Source organism: Salvelinus sp. IW2-2015, linkage group LG4q.1:29, assembly GCF_002910315.2.
Source record: "Salvelinus sp. IW2-2015 linkage group LG4q.1:29, ASM291031v2, whole genome shotgun sequence".
In the NCBI taxonomy this organism is placed as follows: domain Eukaryota; kingdom Metazoa; phylum Chordata; class Actinopteri; order Salmoniformes; family Salmonidae; genus Salvelinus; species Salvelinus sp. IW2-2015.
Genome location: NC_036842.1, coordinates 75,793,578 through 75,807,635, shown reverse-complemented (window position 1 = coordinate 75,807,635; position 14,058 = coordinate 75,793,578). Strand labels below are relative to the sequence as shown.

The 14,058-nt window shown below is 40.6% G+C and overlaps 1 protein-coding gene across 1 annotated transcript in view; it reads left to right on the top strand.

Moving 5' to 3' along the window:
- LOC111961012 (zona pellucida sperm-binding protein 4-like) overlaps positions 1 to 12,479 on the top strand; it is a 65,688-nt gene extending 53,209 nt beyond the window's left edge. Inside the window, exons 5-9 of the mRNA XM_023983149.2 lie at positions 6,222 to 6,379; positions 6,461 to 6,653; positions 6,906 to 7,053; positions 11,980 to 12,058; positions 12,186 to 12,479. Coding sequence (XP_023838917.1) covers positions 6,222 to 6,379; positions 6,461 to 6,653; positions 6,906 to 7,053; positions 11,980 to 12,058; positions 12,186 to 12,301 — 694 coding nt within the window. The 3' untranslated portion in view covers positions 12,302 to 12,479. The remainder of the gene's footprint in view (positions 1 to 6,221; positions 6,380 to 6,460; positions 6,654 to 6,905; positions 7,054 to 11,979; positions 12,059 to 12,185) is intronic.
- Positions 12,480 to 14,058: the final 1,579 nt, after the last annotated feature.

The following is a 14,058-nucleotide window of genomic DNA, read 5'->3' as shown; positions in this document are numbered from 1 at the left end:
CTGTCATGTTTTTTTCTGTATATTGGGCCAGGTTAGGAATTTTGACAATACACTGGAGTTAACACCATTTATCTTCTTAAATATGTAATGGGATCTTTAGTCAAAATAAAATACAATTGTATTTGTCATGTACACAGATTACAGCAGGTGTGCTAGCTCCCTCAACATTGCAGTACAATAATAAATATCAATAATAAAGAGTCAAATGGTCGGAGTGGATGGGTGGGCAGATACCAGTAACGTCTAGCAACCAAAAGGTTGTGGCCAAAATCAGTGGCCGAATGTAGCATTTTAGCTAATTAGCTAATTAGCTCTTATCTCCAACAGTGCAGTAGTATCTAACAATTCACAACAATACACATCTAAAAGTAAAAGAATGGAATTGAAAAATATATAAATATTAGGACGAGCAATGTCGGAGTGGCATTGACTAAAATACAGTAGAATTGAATACAGTATATACATATGAGATGAGTAACGCAGTATGTAAACATTATTAAAATGACTAGTGTTGCATTATTAAAGTGGCCAGTGATTCCATGTCTATGTGTATAGGGAAGCTGCCTCTAAGGTGCAGGGTTAAGTAACCGGATGGTAGCCGGCTAGTGTTGGCTATTTAACAGTCTGATGGCCTTGAGATAGAAGCTGTTTTCAGTCTCTCGGTCCCAGCTTTGATGCACCTGTACTGACCTCGCCTTCTGGATGATAGTGGGGTGAACAGGCTGTGGCTCGGGTGGTTGATGCCCTTGATGATAATTTTGGCGTTCCTGTGACATCGGGTGCTTTGTTGTCTTGGAGGGCAGGCAGTGTGCCCCCGGTGATGCGTTGGGCAGACTGAACAGTAGTCAAGGTGCAACAAAACTAGGGCCTGTAGGACCTACCTTGTTGATAGTGTTGTTAAGAAGGCGGAGCATCGCTTTATTTTAGACAGACTTCTCCCCATCTTAGCTACTACTGCATAAATATGTTTTGACCATGACAGTTTACAATCTAGGGTTACTCCAAGCAGTTTAGTCATCTCAACTTGCTCAATTTCCACATGATTTATTACAAGATTTAGTTGAGGTTTAGGGTTTAGTGAGTGTTTTGTTCCAAATATAATGTTTCTGGTTTTAGAAATATTTAGGGCTAACTTATTCCTTGCCACCCACTCTGAAACTAACTCCAGCTCTTTGTTGAGTGTTGCAGTCATTTCAGTCGCTGTAGTAGCTGACGTGTATAGTGTTGAGTCATCCACATAAATAGATACTCTGGCTTTACTCAAAGTTAGTGCATGTCGTTAGTAAAAATTGAAAAAAGCAAGGGGCCTAAACAGCTACCCTGGGGAAATCCTGATACTAACTGGATTATATCTGAGAGGCTTCCATTAAAGAACACCCTCTGTGTTCTGTTAGACAAGTAACTCTTCATCCACATTATAGCAGGGGGTGTAAAGCCATAACACAAGTTTTTCCAGCAGTAGACTATGATCGCTAAAGTCAAAAGCTGTCTAACAAGACAGCCCCCACAATCATTTAATCAATCAATTTCTCTCAGCCAATCATCAGTCATTTGTGTAAGTGCTGTGCTTGTTGAGTGTCCTTCCCTATAAGCATGCTGATATTCTGTTGTCAATTTGTTTACTGTAAAATAGCATTGTATCTGGTCAAACACAATTTTTCCCAGAAGTTTACTAAGGGTTGGTAACAGGCTGATTGGTCGGCTATTTGAGCCAGTAAAGGGGGCTTTACTATTCTTGTGTAGCGGAATGACTTTAGCTTACCTCCAGGCCTGAGGGCACACGCTCTCTAGTAGGCTTTTAATTGAAGATGTGGCAAATAGGAGTGGCAATATCATCTGCTATTATCCTCAGTAATTTTCCATCCAGACTGTCAGACCCCAGTGGCTTGTCGTTGTTGATATACAACAATAATTTTTTCACCTCTTCCACACTGACTTTACGGAATTAAATTCTTGTCTTTCATAATATGGTCCGATATACTTGGATGTGTAGTGTCAGCGTTTGTTGCTGGCATGTCATCCTTAAGTTTGCTTATCTTGCCAATGAAAGTCATTAAAGCAGTTGGCAACATCAGTGGGCGTTGTGATGAATGAGCCATCTGATTCAATGAATGAAGGAGCCGAGTTCGCTTTTTTCCCCAAAAGTTAATTTAAGGTGCCCCAAAGCTTTTTGCTATCATTCTTTATATAATTTATATTTATTTCATAGTGTAGTTTCTTTTTATTTAGTTTAGTCACATGATTTCTTAATTTGCAGTATGTTTGCCAATTCAGTTGGGCTGCCACACTTAATTGCCATACCTTTTGCCTCATCCCTCTCAACCATACAATTTTTAAATTCCTCATCAATCCAAGGGGATTTAACAGTTTTTAGTCATTTTCTTAATGGGTGCGTGCTAATTAGTAACTAGAATAAGTAGTTTCATAAATGTGTCAAGTGCAGCATCTGATTGCTCCTCATTACACACCACAGACCAGCAAATATTCTTTACATCATCAACATATGAATCACTACAAAACTTATTGTATGACATCTTGTAAACTATATTAGGCCCAGCCTATTATATTGTGATCATTACATCCTATGGATTTGGATACTGCTTTAAAACAAATATCTGCAGCATTATTAAAGATGTGATCAGTACATATTGATTTAATTCCTGTGCTGTTTGTAACTACCCTGGTAGGTTGACTGACAACCTGATCCAGGTTGCAGGCACTGGTTACAGTTTGACATTTTTCCTGAGTGGCCAGCTTGATGATAGCCAGTCAATATTGAAATCACCCAGAAAGCATTTCACACATATTATCCAGATAATGACTGTTAGCACTTGGTGGTCTATAGTAGCTTCCCACAAGAATGGGCACGCACCCTTGTGTTGAGGATCAGCAAAGTGGAGGTGTTGTTTCCTACCTTCACCACCTGGTGGCGGCCCGTCAGGAAGTCCAGGACCCAGTTGCACAGGGCAGGGTTCAGACCCTGGGCACCGAGCTTAATGATGAGCTTGGAGGGTACTATGGTGTTGAAGGCTGAGCTATAGTCAATGAACACCATTCTGACGTAGGTATTCCAATTGTCCGAATGGGATAGGGCAGTGTGCAGTGCGGTAATGATTGCATCATCTGCGGATCTATTGCGGCGGTAAGCAAATTGAAGTGGGTCTAGGGTATCAGGTAAGGTAGAGGTGATATGATCCTTAACTAGCCTCTCAAGGCACTGCATGATGACAGAAGTGTGTGCTACAGGGTGATAGTCATTCACTTCAGTTACCTTTGCTTTCTTGGGTACAGGAACAATGGTGGACATCTTGAAGCAAGTGGGGACAGCAGACTGGGTTACGGAGAGATTGAATATGTCCATAAAAGATTACAGCCAGCTGGTTTGCGCATGCTCTGAGGATGCTCCTAGGGATGCCGTCTGTGCCGGCAGGGGCCGGGGCGGTGGCACTGTGCTATCCTCAAAGAGGCTGAAGAAAGTGTTTAGCTTGTGCGGGAGCAAGACGTCGGTGTCCGCGACGTGGTTGGTTTTCCCTGGACGGGTACAGTATATGCCAAGAGAGCAACGATTATGTGAAACAGAGTATGGTACAGTCCCTGATGTCTCTCTGGAAGGAGATCCTTGCCTTGAGCTTTATTGTCCAGAGACTGAACATTAGCGAGTAATATACTCGTAAACGGTGGATGGTGTGCACGCCTCCTGAGTCGGACTAGAAGTCCACTCCGAATAGCTCTTCTCCACTGGCGGCGTCTTGGAGCAGCCTCTGGGATAAGTTCAATTGCCTTGGGGGGTATGAACAAAGGATCCAATTCCAGAAAGTCGTATTCCTGGCCGCTCTGATATCCAAAAGTTACTTCCAGCTATATGTAATAACACAAAAAAATGTTCTCGGCTAATAATGTAAGAAATAACACACACAAAAACAATATACTGCAAAGTTGCTTTGGAGCTAGAAGCAGACCTGCCATGTCTGTCGGCGCCATCTTGGAATTTGTAGCATATCATACAAATTATAATTCAGAGCATATCTTACGAAATGGATGATGGACATCCACAAACTAATACCAAACACAAAACATATCATACTAATTTGAGTGTCCCGTATTTTTGTTTACTATGTTACGTCTACCCCTGATTCAAGGTTGGTGAGTGAGTGTCTCTGTCTGTCTGTCTGTCTAAAATGGAGGGTAGACATGGCGTATCACATTTAACAAACCAAACATTAATATAACGTTATAGAAGGTAAAGTAAAAACCCAAACTGGTCCGTGCATAAATACCGGTATATAGTAAAATACGGTATACCGCCCAGCCCTAGGCTACCTTGTACTTAATGTTTGAGTTTTTGCTTGTAAGCAGGAATCAGGAGGATTTAGTTATGGTCCGATTTGCTAAATGGAGGGCGGGGGAGAGCTTTGTATGCATCTCTGTGTGTGMAGTAAAGCTGATTTATCCCTCTAGTTGCACAGGTGACATGCTGGTATAAATGAGGTAAAACAAATGTAAGTTTTCCTGCATTAACCTTTTACTGCAGTGGGCTAAATCAGGGTCACACAGAGCGTTTCTTGGTAGTTTTAAACAAATCTACTTTAAAACTAAAGTATACCTCTCACACACATGGTTATGGACTTTAAAAAAAGAAGACACCTTGTCAGATATAGAGTTGAAATGTATTCAATTGAGTTTGCATCCCAATATTACACTTTCTATACAACACAGAAGACTGAAATATAACAACACTGTTTGACAGAGAAACACCAGATTTTTTGCATGTTTAAAAAAAATGTTTATTCAATATGAAATTATGAAAAATATTTATAACATTCCACCCACGAGGCCACTAGATCATTTGACTGCAGGAAAGGACTACAATCACCGGCCACTAAGAGCACCGCCTCTGGATTAGCATTTTCTTGTTTACTTATGGCCTTATACAGCTCGTTGAGTGCCGTCTTAGTGCCAGCATCGGTTTGTGGTGGTAAATAGACAGCAACTAAAAATACAGATAAACTCTCTTAGTAAATAGTATGGGCTCATGCTTATCATGAGGTATTGTAACTCATGCTTATCATGCTTATCATGAGGTATTGTAAGGTGAGCAGAACCTTGAGACTTCCTTAATGTTAGAGATCATGCACCAGCTGCTTTCAATGAAGAGACAAACATCACCCCCCCCCCCCCCCCAAAAACTTACTGGGTTCTGTCCTGCCGATGCATAGAAAGCTGTATTGTATATTATCCATGTCCTTCTTCACCCTTGAATCTGAGAAACATTGTATATTACAGTTCTTAAATGTCCCGTTGATAGAACAGTCTCGAACGGAGCGCGTCCAGCTTATTCTCCAGCGATTGCACATTCGCCAATAGAACAGAGTGTAGAGGCGATTTACCATTCGCCGCCGTAGTCTCACAAGGGTGCCCGTATGCTGGCGTCTACAGTACCGTCTTTGCCTCCTTCGAGTGTCGGGGATTAGGGCCTGGTCCGGGATAATCAATATGTCTTTTGCCTCTGAGGTCCAAATTGAGATTAGTGATAGATGTTCTGATGTCGAGAAGCTTTTTTCGGTCATTGGAAACTATGGTCAAAACATGCTATACCAAAAAAGTTAAGATCAGTGCAAAAAAACACACAAAATAGCACAATTGGTCAGGAGCCTGTAATACGGCCGCCATTCCCTCCGGTGCCATTCCATTAAATGACATATAGGCAAGCCAAAACGCCTCCTAAACCTTAAACAGCCAGGTCACCCGTGATACAAGTCAGCATTCATGTCCATCAATGTCTGAGGACATCGGGAGATGACGTGGAAACCGTCCACTAGGGGCTACAGTTAGAGCTGTTACCTTCAACTAGATTTCAGTTTTGCTAGGGTGTTATGGACGGGGATGGTGAATAGGCATAAGCATCTGCCTCTGTTTCGTTTTTTAGATTTTTGTTTTTTTAGCCTATACCAAACCTTAACCCTTAACCATTTGGAGTTAATGCCTAGCCTTAAGATTTCGATGTTAATGCCTAAACTTTACATTAAACACTTCAAAATTTGACGTTTTCAACAACTTCGAAATGTGATCATTTGACGTTTGCAACAACTTTGAAATGTGATGTTTGAGAAACATGGATTAATGTATAATTCTGACGTGAGACTGTGAGAGCTAGTTTCCTTATATGGCCGGATTTAAAGTCGAGATGTGAAGATGTCTGACCACACTCCCTTTCTTCCCAGTCTAATATTCCAGTGCAGATATAGCGGCATCGTGATTGAGGCTCTTGTGATTGACGTGAAGCAGGTGCCTCCCCCAATTCTTCTACCAGCTCCTGGACCCCTCAGAGTTGAGCTCAGACTGGCCAATGGAATATGCCTCACCAAGGGATGTAAGGAAGGCAAGTGGCACTATATTCATTGATTGGTTTGTTGGATTAATAAATGGGCAAATTCATTTTATCTTTCTTCTTTTGAAACAGAGGAGGCGGCCTACACCTCTTACTACACGGAGGCAGACTACCCTATCACCAAGTTCCTCAGGGATCCTGTGTACGCTGAGGTTCGCATCCTGGAGAGGACAGATCCCAACATTGTGCTGACCCTGGGTCGCTGCTGGGCCACCACAACCCCCGACCCTCTCAGCCTACCCCAGTGGAACCTTATAATTTATGGGTAAATATCTGAATAAGTAGAAGTTGTTAAAATGTTTTAACTGTACGTCCAATTTCTTTTATACCATTTATTGTAAAGATGAGGAAAAGGTTCAGCAGCTCTAGGAGAACCTCACTTCAACGCAGACAGACACTTGAATGACCATGGCATTGTCTGTCCGTCTACTGTATGTCTCTCTCTCTCTCTCTCTCTCTCTCTCTCTCTCTCTCTCTCTCTCTGTGTCTGTCTCTCTTTCTTCGTTTGTATCTTTAGATGTCCGTACAAGGATGACCGGTACCTGACCATGCCCATCCCTGTGGAAGCCTCCTCTGGTCTGTCCTTCCCAACCCACTACAGGCGCTTCGTCCTCAAGATGTTCACCTTTGTGGATCCGACATCTATGTCCCCCCTGAGGGAGAGGGTATGACCATAGAAATACTACAGTGGGGCAAAAAGTATTTAGTCAGCCACCAATTGTGCAAGTTCTCCCACTTAAAAAGATGAGCGAGGCCTGTTTTTCATCATAGGTACACTTCAACTATGACAGACAAAATGAGAAAAGAAAATCCAGAAAATCACATTGTAGGATTTTTTATTAATTAATTGCAAATTATGGTGGAAAATAAGTATTTGGTCACCTACAAACAAGCAAGATTTCTGGCTCTCACAGACCTGTAACTTCTTCTTTAGAGGCTCCTCTGTCCTCCACCCGTTACCTGTATAATGGCACCTGTTTGAAACTTGTTATCAGTATAAAAAGACACCTGTCCACAACCTCAAACAGTCACACTCCAAACTCCACTATGGCCAAGACCAAAGAGCTGTCAAAGGACACCAGAAACAAAATTGTAGACCTGCACCAGGCTGGGAAGACTGAATCTGCAATAGGTAAGCAGCGTTGTTTGAAGAAATCAACTGTGGGAGCAATTATTAGGAAATGGAAGACATACAAGAACCACTGATAATCTCCCTCGATCTGGGGCTCCACGCAAGATCTCACCGCGTGGGGTCAAAATGATCACAAGAACGGTGAGCAAAAATCCCAGAACCACACGGGGGAACCTAGTGAATGACCTGCAGAGAGCTGGGACCAAAGTAACAAAGCCTACCATCAGTAACACACTACGCCGCCAGGGACTCAAATCCTGCAGTGCCAGACGTGTCCCCCTGCTTAAGCCAGTACATGTCCAGGCCCGTCTGAAGTTTGCTAGAGAGCATTTGGATGATCCAGAAGAAGATTGGGAGAATGTCATATGGTCAGATGAAACCAAAATATAACTTTTTGGTAAAAACTCAACTCGTCGTGTTTGGAGACAAAGAATGCTGAGTTGCATCCAAAGAACACCATACCTACTGTGAAGCATGGGGGTGGAAACATCATGCTTTGGGGCTGTTTTCTGCAAAGGGACCAGGACGACTGATCCGTGTAAAGGAAAGAATGAATGGGGCCATGTATCGTGAGATTTTGAGTGAAAACCTCCTTCCATCAGCAAGGGCATTGAAGATGAAACGTGGCTGGGTCTTTCAGCATGACAATGATCCCAAACACACTGCCCGGGCAACGAAGGAGTGGCTTCGTAAGAAGCATTTCAAGGTCCTGGAGTGGCCTAGCCAGTCTCCAGATCTCAACCCCATAGAAAATCTTTGGAGGGAGTGAAAGTCCGTGTTGCCCAGCAACAGCCCCAAACTCACTGTCTAGAGGAGATCTGCATGGAGGAATGGGCCAAAATACCAGCAACAGTGTGTGAAAACCTTGTGAAGACTTACAGAAAACGTTTGATCTCTGTCATTGCCAACAAAGGGTATATAACAAAGTATTGAGATAAACTTTTGTTATTGACCAAATACTTATTTTCCACCATAATTTGCAAATTAATTAATTAAAAATCCTACAATGTGATTTTCTGGAAAAAGAAATTCTCATTTTGTCTGTCATAGTTGAAGTGTACCTATGATGAAAATTACAGGCCTCTCTCATCTTTTTAAGTGGGAGAACTTGCACAATTGGTGGCTGACTAAATACTTTTTTGCCCCACTGTATATAGTACCAGTCAAAAGTTTGGACACACCTACTCATCCAAGGGCTTTTCTTAATTTTTTACTATTTTCTACATTGTAGAATAATAGTGAAGATATCAAAACTATGGAATAACACATATGGAATCATGCAGTAACCACAAAAGTGTCTAGATTCTTCAAAGTAGCCACCCTTTGCCTTGATGACAGCTTTGCACACTCTTGGCATTCTCTTAACCAGCTTCACCTGGATTGCTTTTCCAACAGTCTTGAAGGAGTTCCCACATATGTTGAGCACCTGTTGGCTGCTTTTCCTTCACTCCGCGGTCCAACTAATCCTAAACCATCTCAATTGGGTTGAGGTTGGGTGATTGTGGAGGCCAGGTCATCTGATGCAGCACTCCATCACTCTCCTTCTTGGTCAAATTGCCCTTACACATTCTGGAGGTGTGTTGAAAAAACAAATGGTAGTCTGACTAAGCGCAAACCAGATAGGATGGCATATCGCTGCAAAATGCTGTGGTAACCATGCTGGTTAAGTGTGCCTTGAATTCTAAATAAATCACTGACAGTGTCACCAGCTAAGCACCCCCACACCATCACACGTGCTCCTCCGTGCTTCATGGTGGGAACCCCACATGCGGAGATCATCCGTTCACCTACTCTGCATTTCAAGACACGGCAGTTGAAACCAAAAATCTCAAATTTGAACTCTTCAGACCAAAGGACAGATTTCCACCAGTCTAATGTCCATTGCTCATTTCTTGGCCCAAGCAAGTCTCTTATTATTGGTGTCCTTTTGTAGTGATTATTTTCAGCAATTTAACCATGAAGGCCTGACTCACAGTCTCCTCTGAACAGTTGATGTTGAGATGTGTCTGTTACTTGAACTCTGTGAAGCATTTATTTGGGCTGCAATCTGGAGGTGCAGTTAACTCTAATGAACTTGTCCTCTGCAGCAGAGGTAACTCTGGGTCTTCCTTTCCTGTGGCCAGTTTCATCATACCGCTTGATGGTTTTTGCGACTACACTTGAAGAAACTTTCAAAGTTCTTGAGACTGTCATTTCTCTTTGCTTATTTGAGCTGTTCTTGCCATAATTTGGACATGGTCTTTTACCAAATAGCCCTATCTTCTGTATACCACCCCTACCTTGTCACAACACAACTGATTGACTCAAACACATTAAGAAGGTAAGAAATTCCACAAATTAACTTTTAACAAGGCACACCTGTTAATTGAAACGCATTCCAGACATACCTCATGAAGCTGGATGAGAGAATGCCAAGTGTGTGCAAAGCTGTCAAGGCAAAGGGTGTCTACTTTGAAGAATCTTAAATATATTTAGATTTGTTTAACATTTTTTGGGTGAATACATTATTTGATATGGGATTCACCTGACAGACACTCTAAATGTGACCACCTCACGCAGAAGATGATGCCCGAATTCCCCCCACTAATTGGGCTTCTTTTGCATTTTTTGTGTTGTTTTGTGGTGGGGAATGCTGTAAATCAAAATGACTCGATGTGTTCTGAAAGATGAGACATTGAGGATTATAATAAATCCTGCTTTAATCCATCAGCAAAATTGCCACGGGGGAAAGGGGGACATGAACAGGTTGATTCGTCCGCTAATTCTTATTTACATTTAGGGACGTTTGGGGCCAACTCGAAGTCGAGCCCCTCCCTCTCATCCTAATGGCAAAATCATACCATGCATGAGAGGAGCTATAAAACAGCCCAAAACATTATCTCTGCCCCATGGCAAAATTTGTAGAATTGCAGGAAATTAGCTTTAAACTGCATCATTTTCTCTTAGACTCATGACAAAGTCTAAAATAGCATTATAAACTCAACATTTTCTCTCCGCCCCATTGCAAAATGTGTTGAAATGCAGGAATCTAGCTGTTTTCCTAAAGAAAACATGTTTGGGGGGACTTCCATTTATCCTTCCACTTAAGCCGTGTTTTCAAATGATCTCTCCTTATACCCCACAACAGAGGCATAATAATGTCAAACTGTGTAGAATTGCAGGTAATACGTTTTAAAATGTCAAACATTTCCGGGGCATGACCCGTCTGGCCACCCCCCCCCCACCACCAAATTTGCACATTATAAAAATCATGTTATTTACAGTATCAATGTTTATGATCGCTATGTGTATCATACCCAGGGTTGTTCTGAACAGAATTAGCCTATTTTTGTAGTATTGTTCAGAAGACTCATCTGAATGCACTCATGACTCCATTCTATGTGCACCAAAATGACTTTCTGTTTCTTTGAAGTTCTTTGTGAAAGCCTAACACTGTAAAATCATATTTTATTACTTAGCTAGTTATTTTGACAACAGAATAAGCTTTTAAATTATGTCCTCCCGACCCTGATTGAGATTTATAATGGACCGTTTTTTAATTGCATAAACAACAAAGAGTAGTTGTTTTATGGTGGGGATGCAGGGCTGTGTTCCAAACAGAACTACAAGTGTGCTTGCTTCAGTTCCTCAATGGCAGCGCTTGGAGAGCAAAAAAAGCTCCAAATAGTTAGACTCTTTCCTTCATAAAAGTGCATTGAAATGACCGGTACCACTTGAAGACACCAGTTAGACCCCCCACTAAAACGCTTCCATTTTTTTTGTCTTATGTTGCACTTAGCCCAATTTTTCCAGGAGAATTCTTATGTTATTGAATGTATACAGAGTATTTCCAGATTTCGTTATCAACAAATGCTGCGAAAAGTACAGTTAATGTAAAATGCAAATGAAATCAACAGTGTATTGTTTGGATTTAGGCTTGTCTTGTGTCAGGTGAACTTTTGTGTCCTCAACTTTGTTGGATCATTTCCCCATAATCTTCAAAGTGATCTTCTTCAATTGCTACCATTGTTATGCATATTCTTCTCATATTTCTTAGGCCAATTTCCATGAGTGTAAATGGTTGATTCTGTGGGTATGACTGTATTCTAATTCTGCTGAATAAGATAGTTGGAACAACTCCATTGATGTTCTTGATTACCATGCTAACACTGTTTATTAAATGCATTCAATTAAAATGCACAAAATACAATAAGTAATTTATGTTTACATATTTTTCAGTACCGCTTTTTTCGCTGTCCTATTACAATTGGTATTTGAGAAATTATTGCTATTTTCTGGTAATCACTCAATGATTTAACAAAATTATTTTGGCTTGCTTCTTGGTCACAATTGGTACTTTCTAGCAGTATAGTTTGTATGAATATAAAACTATTATACATTGTTCTTGGGTAATAATTATCTAACTACATAAGTATTACTTCCATTAAAAAAAAATGTTTTAATGTAATATCTCTTGCAGATGTTCATCCATTGTAATACAGATTTGTGCCAGCCATACCAGGAAAACTGGTACTGTGTACCAAGATGCTTCAGAACGAGTGAGTAACTTTTTCTCTGTTAGGCTGCATTCCATTACAGAAAATGGTTTCCTTCCCCTCTACCCTTCCCTACAGTTTAAGTCTCGTCCCTCTCTCTGCAACTGACCATATACAATTTCCTTTCCAGGGAGACACATTGCCAATGCAGTTCAGAAGACTACCAGAAGCGAGTCTACTTTGGTTTCCAGTGGCGAACTGATCCTGACTCAAGCAAGCCCACCAACTAGAATATTGGTTGACTGAATACCAGCACTTTGCAGGCCATTGGCCAGTGGATAAATTGGTCCACTTTGGGGTTGGTTTAATGGAATTAAATAGTTCCCCAAAAGCCCCTGACCAAATTGATATTTGGTGAGGCTGTTTTTCACACCTTTATCAAAATATCTTGTATGGAAGTCTATGCAATATAATGTTTACAGGCTGATAAAGGAATGTTGAGAAGAGTTGGAATGTTTACATGCTCATTGAAAATGTCTGTATCAAACAACAATGGAACATTCCATTGGGTGGATTTCATCTCAAAAACATGGGTTTTAGTTAATGTTACAAATAACAGAACTACATATTTGTTTTGCCGAAATTGGTCATACTGGGAAATAATACAAGTCCAAGAGATTCAGACCTGGTAGCATATTGGTTTATTTGCTGTAATAGTCTGTTGTATAGCGGTGCTCAGCATGCTAAAATTAAAGGTGTGCTCTGTCATTTGTTGAGCAAGTTAACACAAAGACATACAGATGAAGGATATTAATTTGATACCTTATTGTTGAAGGAAATTTTCTGCACAGCAGTAAATGCAAACTTGTAGTGTATTCAAGGTTTAAAAAGATTTGGCCTTACTAAAAATGCATCAACTCCTACAAAAATATAAATGAATTATAATCCACACAATAATTGACATTTTCTGTTGCAGGATAATTTTCTTGCTGTGAGAAACTGGTCAAATTATCTCTAAAAATGAAGATTGGTGATTTTAATACATTCGATCCCTGACCATCAAGATGAAAATTATGCTCTCTAACCTTACAAGTTATTTAATGAAATATGTTCCCTAATAATTTCATAGACATTAGTTAAGTGGCTGGTTGACACATTTTATAGAAACTATGCAATTGGTTATTAGGAATAAATCCAGCCTTTAAGCAGTTGGGCCATTGCTGATGCCCTCGACAACCCTCAGCAGCCACTAACCAATACATATTTTACATTAACAGTGTAACTAGACACCATCTATAAAGGCCGTGAAGTAGTGGCGTCAAGTGATATACGTTATATTGATGAATATAAAATATACAGTTGAAGTCGGAAGTTTACATACACTTAAGTTGGTCATTAAAACTCGTTTTTCAACCACTCCAAAAATGTCTTGTCCTAACCGACTTGCCAAAACTATAGTTAACATCTGCTTTGTGCATGACACAAGTAATTTTTCCAACAATTGTTTTACAGACAGATTATTTCACTTATAATTCACTGTATCACAATTCCAGTGGGTCAGAAGTTTACATACACTAAGTTGACTGTTCATCTCTAGGAGACAAAATGCGTCTCCTTCCTGAGCGGTATGACGGCTGCGTGGTCACATGGTGTTTATACTTGTGTACTATTGTTTGTACAGGTGAACGTGGAACCTTCAGGCGTTTGGAAATTGCTCCCAAGCATGAAACAGACTTCTGGAGATCTACAATTTTTTCTGAGGTCTTGGCTGATTTCTTTTGATTTTCCCATGATGTCAAGCAAAGAGAGAGGCACTGAGTTTGAAGTTAGGCCTTGAAATGCATCCACAGGTACACCTCCAATTGACTCAAATTATGTCAATTGGCCTATCAGAAGCTTCTAAAGCCATGACATCATTTTCTGGAATTTTCCAAGCTGTTTAAAGGCACAGTTTAACTTAGTTTATGTAAACTTCTGACCCACTGGAATTTTGATACAGTGAGTTATAAAATGAAATAATCTGTCTGTAAACAATTGTTGGAAAAATTACTTGTGTCATGCAC